Consider the following 19,885-nt stretch of genomic DNA (forward strand, 5'->3'; position numbering starts at 1 on the left):
AAAAATTTATTAGATTTTTAAAAAATATAAAAAAAAACAGTGCTCCCAATGGAGAGTTTTTTTAACTAATAAAAAATTAATAAAATCATATAATAATAATTATAAAAATTAATTAAAGATAAAATTATCTTTTTATATTAACTATGTTAACAAGTTGATAAAAATATTAATAATTGACTACTAGTTGAATTTATGTGTCCAATAAAAATTATTTTTTAAGATATTATTTATTACGAAAATTAATAGAGCTTCATATAATTTCGATTAAAACTCAAACAAGTAAGAGTATTTTATCAATTTTACAAGTCGCAACTTTACTTTCTCTATCTCTCCCAATGAATTTTTACTTAACATTCATTCAAAATCTAACTCCTTTGCAATGTATTTTTGATCCTTGTCTTCTTAATTTTCAGTTGACTATACGTTTTTCTTTTTCAATTTATATATTAATGCAAGCAATTCATGCCAAATGGAATCGCAGGTGAAAATGGTTAAGGCTAAAGGTATTGATTCCGAATCCCGAGTAGTTAGGGACATAGAGATCATTTTAATGCTATTAGGCGTGTGAAGGGTCAGATAGCCCGACTTGTACGGCTGAAGACAAATTTTCAACTCAGAATTAGCAATTGCATAAAGTGGAAGAGAGGAATGTAACATTGACTGGTCAGACGGTAATCTGGTTGCCTCAATGACTCAAAAGTTGTATCTGGGTATTATTTCTTCATTTTAAAGGCTCATTTGGTAAACGGAAAATGATTTGCTTGAAGAAAATTTTTTTCCTGTAAAATATTATACAACAAAAATTAATATTTTCTGTTGTTTGAATAAACTATTGAAAATATTTTCTAATGTTTAGATTATTTTATGAAAAATATTTTTCATCGTGGTGAAGTTATTTAGGTATTAAAATAATAAATAAGAGTTGATTACAAAATAATATTAATTTTTTATTTTCATTAATTTGAGATCAAATTTAAGAATGAAAATGAAAATGGACAAAATCAATAATGATATTTCCCAAAGCATTAAACCATATATAAGTAATGAAAACAAACTATAATTTTCAAAAATTTTCCATCTTAGCACTTTTTTATCATAACTATAAAAATATAAATATTCATCAATCGTGTAAAATATTCAAAACCTATACTTATAAATATGTATTCATTAAATGATGATCATTAAAATATTTTTTATTATAATTATTAGTAAAGTTTAAACCTATTATAAATGTGTATTCATAAAATGATGATTCTTGAATTATTTTTTATTATAATTATTAGAAAGATTTATTTTGTTTATAAATAAAAAATTTAATTGTATTGAATGGTTTCATTAAAAAAATATTTTTTAATTTTAATAGTGTTGTATAATTTAAATATTAATATTCATCAAATTTATACTCATAAACTTAATATAAAAGTGTTTTTGTTGTTTATTGAAAAATGTCTTACGCCCTTCAAAGGCGTAAGATATTTTTCGTAATTAACCCTGTTGACTCATAAAATGTTTTCCATTTAAAATTAATTTTTCATCTTCTAAACACGAATAAATCTTGAAAACATTTTCTGAAAAATATTTTAATGCAAAACAATGTTCATTATTGAATATAAAACAACTTTTTATACATTTTGTAGTGAATTATCTTTGTAGCTATATAAAATATTAATTGGCAGCATGACATACAATGATACTATATATGACATTATTATAGTAAACTTGTATCTAACTTGTTTCATGGCTACTTCATAATAAAATATATTATCAAATCATTGAACTATTCAAAATAATTTAAAAAAAAATTCAAACTATATATCAATTAATAACTCTTACAGGGTCAATAAGTAGTTTAAAGTAAACGTGACTTTTTGCCAAACGTAGTTAATTTCTTTTCACATCGTGTGGCTAGTTTGATTTGTATAATCTATGATACTAATATATACTCGTATAATCTAGGGTACCATTTGTAATTGAATTTGTTTTAAACTTCTTTCCTTAAATTTTGATTGAATTTAACTAATTGTGAGAGATGGATTAGGAATAAGATGAGTTTAGAATAGAGACTCTTTTTAACATTATTTTATTTTTTCAATAATTGACAAAACATCTCGCACAAATATGTTAAGTTTTAATAATACATATCTATAATTGTTTTTCTAATTGAATCAAGTCATTATTAAGAATATTTAAATTCGATTCCATTCATTGATTATTCAAATTAATTGAAACCTGAGTGGGAAACATGATAATGGTAGTAAACAAGTTAAATTCATCAATTCATATAATGTCCAAATAGTCATCGTAGTTTGCTTTGTTTAGAATAAACAATTAGTTTGATTGAGAAAGATAAAAGTATCAAATAATCGATGGAAAAAAAAAAAAAAAGCTTAATTGTAAGGTTCGAATAATGGCGGGGGCGGCTCCCGCTATTTGTGAAAAATGTAGTGGTAAGGTAGTAATCAAAAGCAAGCAAGCAAAGCCGTTGGCGTTGGATGCAGACAAATAAAACCCAAAACCCACCCGAGTCGGGGATCCTAAGATTACAGGCCCCGATCAAGGTTGGAATCTTCCTACGCTGCAAAAAAATTTTCTTGGCCTTTAAGTAACCAAACTCCACCAAAATTCAAAACATAGCTTTCCACATTATTTGTGCCTGTTTTCCATCTCATTTGATATCAAATCAATCTCCCGAATGAGGCTTCTTTTGTGTTTCCTGTTACTCCTAGCCTCTGCTTTCTCCACCTTCACCGCAAACTACATGTCGGCCGCCGAGAACAGCGCAATCCTGCTCTCAACTTCGCCGACTCCGAGAGTCGGAGGAAGATCGCTCTTATATCTCCCGTGAGTTTTTCTTTTCTTTTTTTTTTTATTGAGAGTAATTTGTTTGTTATTCCAATCAGGCAATCGTCACAGATTAAAAGGTTATCTCTCATTGTTCAAATGCTTTACTGCTTACTTATAATATTACTTAATAAATTGAGCTTTTGGACAGCGGTTGTAGAATTTCACATTGTTTAGTTTTGATTTCGCCATTTTTAAATATTCCTGCTACTGCTCAGCACTTCCTACGTTGAACAGTGAACACGAAACAGAATTAGCTGCTAGGGCGGATGGTACCATTGTTTTAAGGACTAAAAAGTCAAAGAGAGTAATCTGGTCGTTTGCCTCAGAATCTCCTATTTACTCTTCCTATCAGGCTCCACCCCCCTCTGATAATGGCAATGAAAATGCCTCCCAACCAACCGCTGCTTTCTTTATTGATTGTGGAGACGACTGGGAGCTCTACGCGCACGCCACCCACTCTAATAAAATGGTATGTGCAAATGCACTCTGGGTTTTCTGCTTCGGTTTTTTTGTGATGTACCTGTAGATTTTGCCTCTCAAATATCCTTGTTTTTCTCAATTTACCCTATCATTGCACGAGGTTTTGTGTGCTTGAAAACTGTTGGTACCATCTCTTTTGCCATTGCCCACATCTATCTTAATCTTTATCTTATTGTTGGCCTTGCAGAAACTTTCTGTCACTGTTGAAGAATTTGTCAAGCACATGCCCCATGTATCCGAGGATGGAGCAATCACGCTTGGCTCTAAGAGGACAACTGTGTATGTGGTTGATGCTATGTCCGGAAGACTACTGCATGTTTATAGGTCACCTGATTCTCCATCCATGTTGGAGAGTGACAAAAAGGAGACTTCTTTATATGATAATGATAATGGCAATAAGGAGCTGTTGAAGTCTGCTGCTGCTAACCCTGCTCAGCAGCGATTTCACATCACAAGGACTGATTACACACTGCAGTCTTTCCATCCTAACTCCGACAAGATTGCATGGAGTCTGATGGTCGCTGAAATTGGGGCTGCTTTACTTTGCCAGGATGTTGATGTTCCTTTCATAACATCTGCACTGAATTCAAGCTATGAGCTTCCTGAAATTGGCAGTGATTTTGATTTGCCATTTCCATGTCAATCAAAAGGTGTTGTTATTCGGGAGCAGGATACATCAGAAAATATAACTACTTCTCATCATCATGATCCAATGCTCCCATTGCCTGCTTCACATGTGCCTACTTTGCAGGCCAACCTTGGTTGGTCATCAGATGACCATCATAATAGGAAGATGCATCTAGCGGCTGCTCCAGAGGCAAAGCTTCAGTTGCAACCCAAAGTTGATAATTTATCAAACCTTTCTGACAAAAGTGACAATAAAACAACTGTCCTTCTGCCTCCCTTGGAGAACAATGATTCTAGAATAGCTGATGTGCATGATTCTAGAATAACTGATGGCCAAAGAAATTTTTCCAAATATTTAGTAGTGTTGCCCTTTATTTTATTTTTCATAATTTTAGTGGGCTTTGTCACCTATCGCCATATTCTTGTGGCTAAAGAGCTTACTGCATTAAAGGACCAGCCTGGCACTAATTTAAATGTTAGGCCGTCCAAGAGGAAGAAGTCCCGAAGATTAGGAAAGAGTAATGGACCTGTTGAGAAAAAGGATAAGCACACATCATCTGAAAGTGAGGATGGATTTTCACCCATTTATGGTGACAACAAAATGTTGCTGGACCTTAATAAATTTGTTGATGGTGGCACTGATGGACGTAGAATCGGCAAGCTAGTTTTATTTAGCACAGAAATTGCAAAGGGAAGCAACGGCACAATTGTCCTGGAGGGATTGTATGAAGGTCGAGCAGTTGCTGTGAAACGCCTTGTCCAAGCTCATCATGATGTCGCTTTCAAAGAAATTCAAAATCTCATTGCATCTGACCGGCATCCAAATATTGTTAGATGGTATGGTGTGGAGTATGATCAAGATTTTGTGTATCTTGCTCTGGAGCGTTGCACTTGCAGTCTGGGTGATTTGGTTCAAATGTACTCAGATACATCTCAAAACCCAGTATTGAGCGAGGATCAAGCTACAAGTGCTATGATTGAGCATAAAATTCGCTTGGATTCAGTGAAAGGTATCATGACGGATGTTAATTTGTGGAAACCAAATGGCCATCCATCTCCTCTTTTACTAAAACTGATGAGGTTAGTTTGAACTTTTATTTTCTGTTAAACTGATGAGGTTCATTTACTCTTGGATTGATAAGATACAGGGAACTACTTTATCCTAATCTTCTATCTTGTTAACTTTCAATTGAAGTCAATAGGTCTCACTTGATTCCAGATTTGAATTAGTTTAGCATCTGCTTCATCCTCTACATTGCATCTGTTACACAGGGATGTGGTTTCTGGTCTTGCTCATTTGCATGATTTGGGAATTATTCATCGAGACTTAAAGCCTCAAAATGTGCTAATAATTAAGGAAAAAACAGTGTGTGCAAAGCTTTCTGATATGGGCATTAGCAAGCGCCTTCTTGAGGATAGGTCATCCTTGGGTCACTATGCTACTGGCAAGTATCTTCACTGTTTACATTATCTGTCAGTCTCATTATTTATCCATACTACTGGAAATTTATGCTGGCTAATGCTACTCGCATGCAATGAGTTGTTCTATTTACTTAAACTTGGGCTTTAGCAGCCTAGTTGGTTGATGTACTCATATATTCTATCAAGGCCTTAGGGTAAAAAGTTAAGTTCTTCCAAATTTTGTATTGGAACTTGCAACCCAAGAAGATGCAGCTTATGACCTTTTATTTTGATGCCTATTTTAACAATTTGACCATCGAACCTTTAACTGGTTATTGGTGCTAGTGTCTGATATTGCAAACTTAGTTGCAGCTTGTGGTAGTTCAGGTTGGCAAGCACCTGAGCAACTTCTTCACGGACGCCAAACACGTGCAATTGATTTATTTAGTTTGGGTTGTGTCCTTTTTTTCTGCATCACTCGGGGTAGGCATCCATTTGGCAATCATCTTGAACGTGATATCAATGTTGTCAACAACCAAGTGAACCTCTTTCTAGTGGAGCAGATCCCTGAAGCTGTGGATCTGATTTCTTGTTTATTGAAGCCTGAGCCTGAATTGAGGTATGATGCTTGTTTTATTTCACTGTCAATTTTGGCAAGCTTTCTTTAAGTGCGATTAACTTGATACTTGCTGTGCAGTAAACTCTTCTTTAATCATCTGGTTCACAATATATATTTTCCTTTTATGTTCATAAGATATTTCTCACTTGCTTTCAGGCCAAGTGCATTGGAGGTGTTGCGTCATCCTCTATTCTGGAGTTCTGAGATGAGACTCTCATTTCTTCGGGACACTAGTGACAGGGTTGAATTAGAAGATAGGGAGGCTGATTCTGACATCTTGAAAGCATTGGAGAGCATTGCAACGGTGGCTCTATGTGGAAAATGGACTGAGAAAATGGAACCTGCATTCATTGCTAACATTGGCTATTACCGCCGATATAAGTTTGATAGTGTTCGAGATCTGTTGCGAGTCATGCGAAACAAGTTGAATCACTATAGAGAGCTTCCCAAAGAAATTCAGGTTTGAATCTAAACCTAGAAGTTCTTCATTAAACTAAGCTTGTTGGTCAAGTTTGCAATGAATAGATGAAAGGTGTCCTTGATGTAGCATGGTAATGAGTTGAGTCGGGCTTTAGACCTCATCCATTTATTAAGTATAATATGAAAATCAAACCTGATTCTTTAAGATCTGCCATCAACTTGAACCCAGTCTTTCAAGGTATTTGTTCTCTTGTTTTTTTTTTTTTTTTTATCCCTTTGAAAATCTTATCTGAACCTGTGTTTTTGTTGAGTAATACACTATTACAATATGCCAATAATCATAATGATTTATGTTGGAGAAGAAAGGGGGGAGGGGAGGATGGCGGAGAAAGAGAGGAGGGAGTGGACTAACAATCTGGCATGCTGTGGTAAGTGGCGGAATCAGAATTTCATGTTTGAGGGGTAAAAACAATGTTTATAAAACAGTAATATTAAAAGTTCCATATTTATAGTGACAAAATTATAAAATTTAAAAAAAAAATTATAAAATTTTAAAATTTTTAAAGGAGAGGTGGGGGCCGTACTAGCCCCCCTCCTCCGCTTCTGGTTGTCGTGATTTTTGAGATGCAAACATGAACCTCAAAAAACATGTATTTAGTGCCCTAAACGTTTGTTATTTATGGCTGACAATTTTTTTTGGGCTACTGTTGCAGAAACTAGTAGGGCCGGTTCCAGAAGGCTTTGATGGTTATTTTGCTACTCGATTCCCGAGACTCTTTATTGAAGTATACAAAGTTGTTTACAGACACTGCAGGGAAGAGGAATCCTTTCAGAAGTACTTTAAAAGCAATGCTGTTTAAAATCTAAGAAGATTAATGTCTCAAAGGTGTTGGTGTAGATAGCTGAATAAGACTGTGGCAATGCTTCTGATGTCTTATTCACCGGCCCTCGCAGGTAGTGTATAGTTTGTAAATGTTTATTGGCTGTGATGTAATAATGTATATATTTGTTATTCCTTTTATATGGAAAATGTGTAAAATTTGCCATTGCCATGTGAGACTTATTGGGGTGAATTCTTGAAGTCAAAACAATGATAGAAGAAAGAAAAGGAAAATGTAACTAAGCCTGTACAAATACAATATTGAAGATCGATTTTTATTATTTGCATCCGAGTATTTGACTCATTAGTTGATATATAATTTACTTTTTAAAGAATAGAGTCTGAATCTCCTTTCTTCCAATTATATAAAAAAAAAATACTGAAGATCAGGCTGCTAACATACCTTTCTTTCACAAAGTGATATGAAGGAGGTTATTTTGTTAAAGACCAGGCAGAGTGAGACCTGCCTGCAGATGACCATGCAATAATATTACAATTACCCAAGCTTTTGGAGAGCAGATTCTGATATCCAGTGTATCATGACAATGGCAAAGTCCCGGGATAATCCATGTATATCATATACTGTGGAACTAGACTTCAGTACTAGTTCCAGGGCTTTTGTTTGAAGGAAATTCGCTAGTGTTTCTGTTGATGGAGTTGGCGTTGGAGCTGCTAATTGATCCATCTTCGCTTCTGATAGAGGCTCTCTCCATCTGCCTTCTCTTGGACCTACTTTTAACCTCCTCCTCCTTTTCATCAACGAAGGATAGAAACGTCTGAACGCGTGCAGATCGGCCAGAAAGCTCCAGTTCCTCGGAGTTGTGGCGGCTGAACTGGCGCACCATCTTCAAGAAATATATCAAGAGAGCAATAAAGCAAGCTAATCCACATATGAGAAACAGGCCCCAAAAGCTTTTAAGCTGAAGCTCGTCCACTTCCATCTTTGCACCTTGATAACTGCATGCACGTCTTAAGAGCCATTTGTCATGGATCCTTTGAAGATCTCCATTCTCTGAGAGTCTCAGAATGGCAGTTGACATGTCCATTGCTAGAGGAGAGTCCCGAGGAAAGGCCTGTGGGATGAACAAGAATACCATTTTTCTGTAAGCTCTGATTACGGGGATATAGCAATGAGCAAAGGTATAAAACATTACAAGCACCAAAAGAAAAAGCTGACTTACAAAACCCCATCCGTTTTTGGTGAACTCTTGACCCACGATACTGAATTCGCATCTGGTCGAGAGAAATAGCTCGATGTAAGCACGGTCATCCACCATTGCAGCAACACCACCCTTGTGGGGGCCATCTTCCAAAGCTTTAGCAGATTCTTCAGGCGAATTAAGAGGAACCAGTCTTGATTCATCAATTTTTAGTTCATCAATTAAATAATTTCGGGCAAACGAACCCTGCTGGTACCCAATAGGATCTTTGCTTAATACTAAAGTTTCAATGCCTTTAATGGGAGAAGTAAGTTGCTGCACTGTAAGGATTGAGGTAAGGCTTGCAGTGTAGCTAGAGTTGATTATAAGAACAACGAATAGCCAGATAACAAGAATTATGCGACCCAGTGCACTGACAGTAGTCTCTCCTGTAGAAAAAGCAGCAGCAGCAGCAGCAAATTTTGTAAGATTAAAGAAGCAGGCTTTTATGCACATGGCTGCTATAGAAAAGTGATCTAGTCACATATATAGTATCACTTACTATGGGCGAAGAACCAAGTTGAAAAACTAAACCTGCACAAAGGAGTTACAAATACAAGGTTATCAGATAACTCAGAAGAAGAAGCAATCCCCCTCGTAGTTGACACAAGATAAGGGACTTGGAACAAGGGAAAACCACGAAAGAGACACTTAGGTATACTTGTTGAACTTTTTGGGAATAACTAATTTCCCCCACTTAATCAAATTATACAGCAAACTAAAGCTAGAATCTTACATGCAAGCCAGATACCACTCACCATAAAATAGTGACTACTTGTCTCCTTGGGGGTCCTCTGAATTCATCATTCATCCGGTGCTCCAAAAACCAAACTACTGTTCCCACCACCAGGAAAAAGATGGCTGTCACTGCCCACATCCTTCGTGTGAATGGCCTCAGAAAGGACAAAGCATCAGAATTCTTCCTCCTAACCGGGGCCACTACAACTAATCCAGACTCGATATATGGCTGTGTGAAATCTGCCATATTTGTTCTGTTAGTGATGATTGCAATGTCACCTATTGCCGCATCAAATACCTAAATTGATAAGAAGAACAATTGATAATCAGAAAAAAAGCAGTAAGCTCTCTAAAGGCCTTAAAAGAAATCGCTCATGACACTTACACCTGCTGTGATCAAGCTCACAAGCTCAGTGCCACTAGGACTGGTACGACCGTCCCCGAAGGGAATTAATTTATATGGGACAGCATAGGGCAACAAATTCAGAGCAGCAGTGAATACATCAACGCAGTACCCAGTAATTGCGTCAGGGCCTCTTACTGAGACGAATTCACGGTAACTAACACGATGGGGGACTCCCACATTCAAGCGTCTTCCACTATTTGGAAACACCCATCCACGGGGTTTTTGAGTCGTTTGTCCAGGCCAAACAACACCATGTAATGTTTTACTTGGTCTAGAGCCGTTAGGTGGCTTTGCCCAAAGGGTTTCCGGAGGCACGATGGACAAGCCAGAATGATTAGACCAGTAGCCGATTCTTCTATGCCCATTACCAATCACGTTGATGACTTCATAAGCAGGATGAATGAGATTCCTATCTGAAGTAAACCTCACAGTGCCTGTTACACCCTTCATATCGGTTTTTAGAATGTTGTCAAGTAACAAGTTCCCTCCTTGGAAGACGCCCAAAGCATCCAGGTGTAAGTTTCCGCCACGTAGCTCCGGTGACCTAGAATTATTTAAAAACGAAATGTTTCCCCCTTGATTGAAGAATTCATTGATTGCATGAGCTAGCAACCACACAGTGTCGTATGCATATAGACTGTAAGCGTTCAGCCCAACAGGGTTTCCACTGGTTAAGTTACTCCACCTAGAAACAAATCTCCTCTTGAGTTCTGAATCTGGTGTGTACATCCGCAATGTAACAACTCCTTGAATGTCATCCATAGCATCTTGAGAGAGGGGAGAATTAGCATCTAAGACTGTAGATAGCCAAGTAGTAGCAATCCAGACATAGCCAGTTCCCAGCATCCCGAGATACTGAGCCACACTGAACAGTTTTAGACCCCAGCTACCAGGAACGTGAACAACGAGAATCCTAGACTCCCTTAAAGCCACCTTAACCAAAACGTCAGCTATTTCATCCTGTTTTGGATCCGGGCTTAAACGAGCTTTGTAGGAGATCCTGCATCGTCTTTCGGCCAGCTTATCCCCCAGTGCAGCAATCCCATTTCTTCCATGATCATCATCCTCGTAGATTGCTATGGCCTCTCTCCATTCGAAATGGTCTATGATTTCAGCGATGGCAGCCATCTGATATAGATCATTCTGAGCAGTTCTGACAAAGAATGGGAACTGAATTGGAGACAGCGTTGGATCTGTGGACGAGAATGACAATAGAGGGACTCGCAGAGCATTCGCAATATGGGAAATCACATGAGCCGTCACAGAAGACTGGGGACCAATTATGGCCACGGTGTCTCTCTCCATGAACAGTAAAGCTACAATTCAATCATGATGAAACCAAAAAAAGAGAAAATTTCGTGTCTTTCCATCCAGAGGAAATGATGAGTTTGTGAATGAACATACTAAATAAAAAATGGAGCAGTACAATAAAGAAGATGTACCTTCCACCATTGCCAGAAATCCACTGTAATTGGAGTCCTTCAGTTGTAAGTTTAATTTAGTTCCCCGAAGAATATCTGGGTTGGAATTAATATCTTCAATGGCAGCTTCTACTGCAACTTTTGCAGCTTTTCCAATGACAGATTGGAATGAAAAAATAGCACCAATATTAACAACTTCTGGTCTTGTGGAAACATTTGTGCTCACTCCAATTATAGGAAAACCATTGTACAAGATCATTGACGCCAGAAGCCATGCTATATTCATGGTGAATTGCTGCTTCATTAGAGTTGCTCTGATAAACGAAAAATAAAGTAAGGTTAAGTGAAAATTTGTTTCCACGAGAAGGTAATCACACAATAGAACTCAGCAGATCCGAATATAGTATTCAAGAGAAACAAAAACTAACACAAGATAGTAAGCAGAATATCGAGTGTCTGTTAATCCGCAAAACCCAGAAAGACCCAAGAAGAGAAAAAGGGAAAACTTAAAACATCGAAAGAAAATATTGTACTAACTAACTACAGACGCCAATAAAAACTGGCTTTGCCAGTGCTAGCCATCAAATCAAATGGTAGTAGCTGTAGCAAGAAAAAGAGGTGAATTTACATGACAGCAAACTCAGTAAAGAGACCATAGTAAAAGATGAAAAGCAAATGCAAGGAGACGACTTTTGAATCAAAGAGGGCTGATTAAGTTACGAGGAAATGATTGACAAGAAACCACTGAAGGAAGAACATAACTCACAATAACAGAATAGGTGTGGCAAAGTAGACTCGTCAGCAGCCATGAATCTCGAGTTTTAACCCAAAGAGGAGGATTGACTGAGCACCCTAAAGGGGGCCTCCTGACTCGTGAGGTTGGAGGAAAAAAAGGAAATTTAATGAAGCTTCAAGTAACTAGTTGTCTGAGTTAATGTAACCGAGCCTGAAACTGTAAATGGAAGACTCCAACAAGAAGTTCATAATAACAAGTAGTAGTAATACACATCGTTTAACATGTGCAAAACTGACTCAGTTTCACTTTGAGATTGGAGCCACTATTAAGCTTTCATGAACGGTGGAGAAGTTAAGAGGATAATCTGTGACCATTGTCGCGTATTGGTACATGAATTTAACGTCTGAGGATGAAAATTAATGAGAAGGAAACAGAGCGCTGAGAGAGAGATCGTGACGTGGAACGTAGAATGACAACGTCGAGCAGAACAGAAGGCATTCTGAGGTTGAAAAGACAAATGAGTGGCCCCCTAGTGGTGGTCCTGTGTTACTCACTATGAATATAAGATGCACTAATTCACAAAACCAGAGCGGCCCCATCTAAACATCTTAGCAAATGGAAATCAAACTCACGCCAGAGTCCAGAGGTCCAGACTACAACTTGGATCGAATTCCAAACCCATCTCAGCGCTGAAAAGTGAAAACAGGACATGATATTTTAATCCCAGACACCATCCCTTCTGTTAATGCCCGAGGACCACCAATTGTAAGTGCTTGTTCTTCCTCTGCCGCACTACCAGGCTTTTGCTCATTCTGCTCGTTGACCTTGTGCATTTCTTACATCATCCGTGCGTTTTGCGTGCTTCATTGCTGCGGTAGACCCTAACGAGAGAGGTCATTGTGACAGTGCTTGCTGGAGCCTATATATGTTGCCTTTAAGGGCTTCAGGCTATATCTGGTACCGTGGTCAACTCACATTGAAGAACTTTAACCACTTTTCTTACGAAATTGTACTAGTTCGAAGTTTTCATCGGAAACGGGCCAACAATACTCTCTCTCAACGTTTACAATGTGTTACAGTGACAACGTTGGTAGGGGCTATGAATCTTTCCTGATGGCTCGACTTACCTAATTCTAGACATGCCCCAAGTAAATAAACCAATCATGCAGATGTTGGGCACATAAAAATATGATGATTACGGACAAGGGCTCATTTGGCTCTTCCAAGTAACTTGTTCAAATACAGCAGTTTTTAATTGGTGTGGTGGAGCCCAAATGGTTGGTCCACAGTTTACTTTTGTCTTCCATTCTTGTCAGTTTTCACTGTCTAATGAGGAGTGAATTTATCTAAATGCTTGTGTTAAAAATTTTTACATTTGGACTTTTTAGACAAATTAATCAATCAGTTTTTTGCACCTCGAAAACATCCCACATGAAAAATTAAATGTCATAAGAAAAAGCCATGTTAAAGGATCTCAAAAAGAGCACATAGTAGATGAGTTTTAATAGCTCTGGAGGCAGCGCTGGAAACTTAATTCCCTTTCCCACAGTAGTTTAGGGGAGGGGGCGTGCAAATTACTTGTACCTAGCTTGGTTCCAATGCTTTGCTTTCTTTCCTTTCATGATTACTCTCTGTTGCTGTTTTGAATAATTGATGAAGTCAATATAAATGCTAATTAAACTAGTAAACAAATTTGCAAATGCCATTAGCCATCTTTTTTTGACCGTCTACTAAACCATTTACATACCTTAATCTCAATTAAATAGAGTCTACACCCACCTTAATAGGTTTTCATGAAATTTGACAACAAATGTACACGCAGATGGCTGAAAACGAATTTCAGTGATCCTGCAGTGGCAGCCGCAAAAGACCAACTTTTTTTTATACCCAAACTTTGTCACTAAAGGTCTCTAGAGAACCTTGTACATACAGTATTATACTTCGTTCCTAACACTTGTGTTTAAGTTGCTTAAAGATCCATCATCACTTCTGTGTCTTTTTGAGGCCCTCTCCATTTGCCTCCTCTTAGACCGGCTTACTACTACCTCTTCCTTTTCACCAACGAAGGAAAGAAATGTCTGAATACGTGCAGGGCGTGAGCTTCCACTTGATGAAGATGCAAGTTCCTCTGAGTCAGGGTAGTGTCTGGCAAACTGGACCACTATCTGTACGAGATATACTAAGAGAGCAAGCAAGCAAGCAAAACCACACAAAACAAAGAGGCCCCAAAAGCTGTTTAGTTGAAGGCGGTCTACCTCTTCCTTTGTTCCTTGTGATCTGCAAGCAATGCCTTTAAGCCATTTGTTATGAATCCGCTGGAGATCTCCATTCTCTGATAGCTTGAGAATAGCGGTTGACATGTCAACTGCTAGTTGCGAGTCCCTTGGAAAGGCCTGATGACAAACGACAAACAACTTTGTATAACTATGAGGCAACTTTTGGAATAACTAATAAGGATGTAAACAGATAGTGAGTACAGAGAGTGGAGATTTAACGCATTAATCTTAGGCACAGCTACTTCTATAGTATTATCTTTAGTATGCATGTTTACTGTCTTCAGATGCTCTGATGCTTGCAATAAAAGGGCAAATATTTCCTGTTAAATTAGGAAGGACTTAAATTATGGAATAAAAACTTACAAATCCCCAACCCATTTTGCTGAACTCGCTACCTACAATGCTGAATTCACATTGGGTTGAGAGAAAAAGTTCCATGTAGGCATGCTCATCAATCACTGCTGCAACACCACCCTTCTTGGGGCCATCTTTCAGGGCTTTGGCATAATCGTCTGCTGAGTTAAGAGGAACAAGTCTAGATTTCGGTATGCTTAATTCCTCTGAGAGATAATTTTCAGCAAATGAACCACGTTGATAGCCAATTGGATCGCCAGTTGATATTAAGCTGTCAATTCCTTTAACAGGTGAGGAAAGCTGTTCTACTGTAAGGATTGAGGTCAGACTAGCAGTGTAACTCGAGGTCAGTATTAAAACTATGAACAGCCAGATGAATAGCACTACACGGCCTAAAGTGCTGAGAGTTCTTTCCCCTGCATGAATCAAACCAGAAAAACATGTTTGAGTTCCATATGGACGCTGCTTAAGTTTGTGCTCCGGTTCAAGTGAGGAGAGATAACTAAACTACAGTCGTTTCACTTACTATGGGAAAAGAACAAAGTGGAAAAGCTAAACCTGCAGAATAGAAGTAGCAAATATTAGCAATCTGTAAATTTAGACAGAGATCAGAATTCTAACAGACCCACCTAAGTCTTTTTTTTTTTGGTTTTTTTGCCACCCTTTTAATGCATTAAGGGCAAAGATTCGCAAGCATTCCTAGGAAGATAACTCCATTTAAATAACTGATCTTAAGAGTGAGAAATATTCTCATAAAATGATTAGTATCGTGAATTGAGGCACTCACCACAGGATGGTAACGATCTGTCTCTTGGGAGGACCCCGGAAATCATCATTTATTCTATGTTCCAAAATCCAAACAACCACTCCCACAACAAGGAAAAAGATTCCTGTAACGCACCACATCATTGGAGTGAAAGGTCTCAGAAAGGCCCATTCATTTGGGTTTCGCTTCCTGACTGGTGCCACAACGACTAAGCCAGATTCAATGTATGGCTGTGTAAAATCTACCATCCTAGTTCGATTTGTAGTGATGGCAAAGTCGCCCACTGCAGCATCATAGACCTGTACAGAACAAAGACAACCAACAAACTGAATCAGGGGGACAGCAAACAACTTCTAGCATTGCTTCAAATAGTTTTGCGTTCATCACTTACACCAGCTGAAACCTGGCTGATTAGGTCACTGACTTTGGGGTTGTTATGACCATCTCCAAATGGAATCAACTTATATGGAAGAGCATATGGCAAAAAGTTCAAAGCTGCGGTGAACACATCAATGCAGTAGCCACCAAACGTGTCTGGACCTTGTACTAATGAGACAAACTCACGATAAACCACTCGGTTAGGAACTCCAATTCTCAATTCCCTTCCATTGTTCGGGAAAACCCATCCGCGTGGCTTCTGTGTTGTTTGGCCAGGCCAGATTACGTCATGTAGTTGTTGTGTCGAGCTGGAACGATTAGGTGGCTTCCTGTAAAGTATTTCTGGAGGCACAATAGATAAACCTGAATAATTGGACCAATATCCGATCCTCCTATACCCGTTTCCCACAACATTGATTACTTGATATGCAGGATGATTGAGGTAACCATCTGAAGTAAACTTGATCGGGCCTGTCACCCCTGTCATGTTAACCTCTGAAATGCTCTTGAGCAACAGCTCACCTCCATTAAAGATGCTCAAGGCATCAAAGGGCAATTTTCCTCCTCCTAGTCCTAGTTGGGCCAACCTAGAATCCTTTGAAAACGAGATATTTCCTCCTTGACTGAAGAACTTATCTATTGCATGAGCCAACAGCCAAACGGTGTCATAGGCATAAAGACCGTAAGTGCTCAACCCAAAAGGGCTATTGCTTGCCTTTCTACTAGTCAAGTTGCTCCAACCAGTGACAAGATTTGTTTTCTGTTTTGAATCCGGGGTGTGCATGCGCAATGTAACGACTCCTTGAACGTTAGCTATAACATTTGAAGAAACAGGAGAGTAGGTATCCAGGACTGTGGAAAGCCAATCAGTAACTATCCACACATAGCCTGATCCCAGCATACCAAGATTCTCTGCCACATCAAGCACTTCCAGTCCCCAATCAGGGTAAGTGTGAAGAACAAAAATCCTAGAGTCCATTAAATCCACTTTAACTAGTAAGTTGGTGATTTCATTCCGAGTCGCACCAGGCCTCATGGGTGCTTTGTATGAGATCTTAGCACGGCTCTCTTCCAGTTTATCTCCGAGTACAGAGATTCCGTTTCTCCCGTGGTCGTCATCAACAAAGACAGCTATGACATTTCTCCATTCATAGTACTCTATGATATCTGCTATTGCAGCCATTTGAAAGAGATCACTCTGCGTTGTCCTGACAAAGAACCGGTATTGAAGTGAAGACAGGGCGGGGTCTGCTGCTGCGCATGATAGTAGAGGGACATGGAGCTCATTTGCGATGTGAGAAACAAGATGAGCCGTCACCGAAAGCTGTGGGCCAATTATCGCCACTGTTTCATTTTGCATTAACTTTAATGCTGTAATAAGTATCAAAATTAATTAATAAGAAGATTTATTACCTCCACAAAAATTTAAAAAAGGTCATCCCAAGGAGGCAATTTACCTTCAACGATGCCCAGAAACCCGCTGTAGTTTGTGTCCTGCATTGTGAGCTTCAGTTTAGTTCCATTGAGGACACCTGGTTCAGAATTCACATCTTCCAAAGCAGCTTCTATGGCAACTCTTGCAACTTTACCAACAGTAGAGTTGAAGGAAAAGAGAGCTCCAATGTTCACAACATCGGGTCTGGTGGTAACATTCACACTGTTGCCGAATGGAAAAAACTCACTGCTGAAAAGCACAAAAACCAGAATCCCAACTTTGTTCATAGCGATCTGCCTAATCACTCAAGACTGTCAAGGTTGAAAACCAGTCTAGTCATAAAAATGGAAGAAAAGAAGGATATATAAGGGCATACCGGCAAATAACTTAAAAGATTAATGAAAAGTATAAAGAAAGTCTTGTAGGTCAGATCTTGGTCAAGCAAGAAGGCTCATTTCAAATCAGTAAAAGAGACCTTGGCAAAGAAAATGAAGAAGGCTAGCTTGTATTGACCAGTGAAGTCCCATATCAATTTATAATACAAAAGTAATAAATAAAATATTAAAAAAAAAAAAAAAAAACAGCTTAACAAAAGGTGCAGCACCATTAAGATTGTCAGCTGTCCTCTGCAATTGTGCAAAGCTAACATGTTGCTCGACTGAAAAGCTAAATAGTAGAAAAAATTGAAATAACCAAAAGGCTAAATAACTATGTAAGTAGCAGATAAGGCCTTCTTCTTCAATCCAAATTTGATATCTTCACTCCCAGCAGAGTATTGAACCAGAGATTAACTTTCAATAATCACTTCATAAAGAATAAGGAAAGAAAGAAAGGCTGGAGAGATAGAAAGATTTTCTTAAAAATAAGAACATTAAATCATATATCAGTTGAATCTTGAATTGTCATGTGCAGACACTGTTGAAAGATGGAAATGGGAAGAAATGTTAAACACTCTTGAAAGATGGAAAAGAGGAGATTGTAACTGGAAAGTACTTGATCAAACTCATTTTAGCAGGCACTATCTTTTTTGTTCTCAGTCTAAAAAAAATTTGTATGAAAGTCACTGAAACTACAGTGTAAAGATCAGCCTATATATGGGGATCAAAGTCAGGACCTACAATCAAGGTACAAGCCTAGTAGTACTCAGTACCATTAAACAAAGCAGGCAGTATTCCTGACTGATGCAAATTAGCATGTTAAAAAGAATACAGCAGTCGGCGGTTGAGAATTAACGTTGGACGTCCTTCTTCACGGAAAGGCATGGACCACCATAGGGAAGGACTCAAGACTGATTTGCAAGAGGAAGAAACATCCGCAATGATTATGTTTCCTTTTCTTACTTATCCCTTGCCTTCTTTTTGTTCCAGGACTGGTTGTGGTCTCTTGCCGTGTATTTTTGCTTGTCAATTTCATTGTACAGATTAGGTCGTTGCTGGCCAATTTTTTGTAAGCCAGCCATAGAGTCGGATCCTGGGTGATTCTTTGCCAGGTTCCCTCTCCCTTTGTGTAAATGGGATCATCCCTTTTGATATGAAATCATTCCATATTTAACTTTCCAAAAAAAAAGAAAAGAAAATACAGCAGTACATATTTTCTTCAATTACGTGAAGAAATTCCCAGAATTTTTCGTTAAATATATATTCACTTGATCCGTCTAACAACTTCTACAATACACTAAATAAAAGTTCTTTTATAGAAAGAAACAACCTACCATTATTTTCTGAACGGTCACGTTATGTAGGCCGAAGGAAATCATAAGAAACAGCAAGTACCAGATTTGTTGTGCTCAATGACCAGAGGAAGGCGTGGAGGCAAGAAAAAACACATGGAAAAACAACTACTGTGCGGAAATTGGTGGTTAAAGCCAGGTATAATAATAGGATATAGGGAGAAGTATTGGCTAATGGCTAAGCAAGCATCATGCTCTTCAAAGTGCAAATACAAACCAAGTACATGTTTTCAGACACTGGAATTGGAGGAAATAGTAAACGTCAAATGACTTAATTGGGATACCTATACAACCTACACGTATTCATTCATATTTTTGTTTTTATGCCATTGGCATTTGGCAACAAGTAAATCATGCTTTTAAGTGTTTGATGGATCCTTATTTGCCCATTATATCAGCCATAACTTTTTGCCAACCATTCTTGTTAATGTGGGACACCTGAAGCATCAAATCGAATAATTCATAAAATAATCCAAGTCAATAATTTGCAGCGTTTTTCACGCATCCTTCTCACGTGCCATTTTATTTGGACAGTATGGGCCTTCTTCTTCAATGCTGGGGGATGTCATAGTCTTCTCTTCGCACTTCATCAGCCTTTTTACAGTCTTGGGCTGGTTGTGTTTTGGCAAAGGACACACATAAGCGACGGATGATAGTTTGTGGTGTCACATTGTGGTCTCTGTAATTGGTTCGTGGTGAGTCGATTTTAACAGCAGAAGTATGGGATGGGTCTAAAATATTCTGTCTTATTAAGATATGATTTCTGCTCTGGGTGCGCGCATGTGAGGGCATTGATGTGGTTGATGATATCGACTAGTGGTCTGAACCTTGAAGCACATCTATTAGATGGTCCCTCTTCACTCACGACTAAGGATCTCTTGGATACCTCTATCTGAAGATAAGTTTAAATTCAATGTAGATGACTTAGCAAGGGGTAAAACGAACCTAGTAGGATGTGGTGGAGTCATACGCAACTCTGATGGTTATGTGGTGGGTGTTCTCTTTGGCCCACTTGGCATCCAAGACTCCAACTTTACAGAGCTTATGGCCTTCTTCATACACTGTGCCTTTTCTCCCACTCCTCCTTTGCAAGTTCTAAATTTATTATTGAATCTAATTCCAAGAATGCTCTATCGTGGGTGATCAAAGACACGAGGTCTTGGGACAAGTGATATT

The 19,885-nt window shown here is 38.2% G+C and overlaps 3 protein-coding genes across 8 annotated transcripts; 1 reads left to right on the forward strand and 2 right to left on the reverse strand.

The window, feature by feature from the left end:
• Positions 1–2,484: 2,484 nt before the first annotated feature.
• Positions 2,485–7,578, forward strand: IRE1A (Endoribonuclease/protein kinase IRE1-like protein). Of its 2 annotated transcripts, none has more exons than XM_018126369.2 (7): positions 2,485–2,841; positions 3,079–3,313; positions 3,512–5,031; positions 5,224–5,396; positions 5,725–5,971; positions 6,128–6,431; positions 7,105–7,578. In XM_018126369.2, the coding sequence occupies exons 1-7, from the start codon at positions 2,693–2,695 to the stop codon at positions 7,249–7,251; spliced, it is 2,775 nt and encodes a 924-aa protein (XP_017981858.2). In that variant the 5' UTR covers positions 2,485–2,692; the 3' UTR covers positions 7,252–7,578. The 2 variants fall into 2 exon arrangements, with proteins under 2 accessions (XP_017981858.2, XP_088660806.1); XM_088804680.1 differs by having other exon boundaries at positions 2,701–2,841; positions 3,060–3,313.
• Positions 7,579–7,660: 82 nt separating this feature from the next.
• On the reverse strand, positions 7,661–12,151 carry LOC18610632 (glutamate receptor 3.6-like). 2 transcript variants are annotated; one of them, XM_018126361.2, is made up of 7 exons: positions 11,802–12,151; positions 11,057–11,349; positions 9,594–10,930; positions 9,229–9,506; positions 8,973–9,004; positions 8,453–8,859; positions 7,661–8,344 (listed from the first exon to the last, which is right to left on the reverse strand). In XM_018126361.2, exons 2-7 carry the CDS (start codon positions 11,337–11,339, stop codon positions 7,862–7,864), a joined length of 2,820 nt encoding a protein of 939 aa, XP_017981850.2. In that variant the 5' UTR covers positions 11,340–11,349; positions 11,802–12,151; the 3' UTR covers positions 7,661–7,861. The 2 variants fall into 2 exon arrangements, with proteins under 2 accessions (XP_017981850.2, XP_017981856.2); XM_018126367.2 differs by lacking the exon at positions 11,802–12,151 and adding an exon at positions 11,464–11,607.
• A 1,312-nt stretch (positions 12,152–13,463) lies between these two features.
• LOC18610633 (glutamate receptor 3.6-like) lies at positions 13,464–19,012 on the reverse strand. 4 transcript variants are annotated; one of them, XM_088806050.1, is made up of 8 exons: positions 18,692–19,012; positions 17,003–17,291; positions 15,559–16,916; positions 15,189–15,466; positions 14,928–14,959; positions 14,411–14,817; positions 14,027–14,164; positions 13,464–13,936 (listed from the first exon to the last, which is right to left on the reverse strand). In XM_088806050.1, exons 2-8 carry the CDS (start codon positions 17,265–17,267, stop codon positions 13,706–13,708), a joined length of 2,709 nt encoding a protein of 902 aa, XP_088662176.1. In that variant the 5' UTR covers positions 17,268–17,291; positions 18,692–19,012; the 3' UTR covers positions 13,464–13,705. The 4 variants fall into 4 exon arrangements, with proteins under 4 accessions (XP_088662176.1, XP_088662175.1, XP_017984123.2 ...); XM_088806049.1 differs by having other exon boundaries at positions 13,464–14,164; positions 15,559–16,889; positions 18,692–19,010; XM_018128634.2 differs by having other exon boundaries at positions 13,464–14,164; positions 18,692–19,008.
• Between the last annotated feature and the right edge of the window lie 873 nt (positions 19,013–19,885).

The sequence above is a fragment of the Theobroma cacao genome, chromosome 1, assembly GCF_053813885.1.
Source record: "Theobroma cacao isolate CCN51 chromosome 1, ASM5381388v1, whole genome shotgun sequence".
Taxonomy (NCBI): domain Eukaryota; kingdom Viridiplantae; phylum Streptophyta; class Magnoliopsida; order Malvales; family Malvaceae; genus Theobroma; species Theobroma cacao.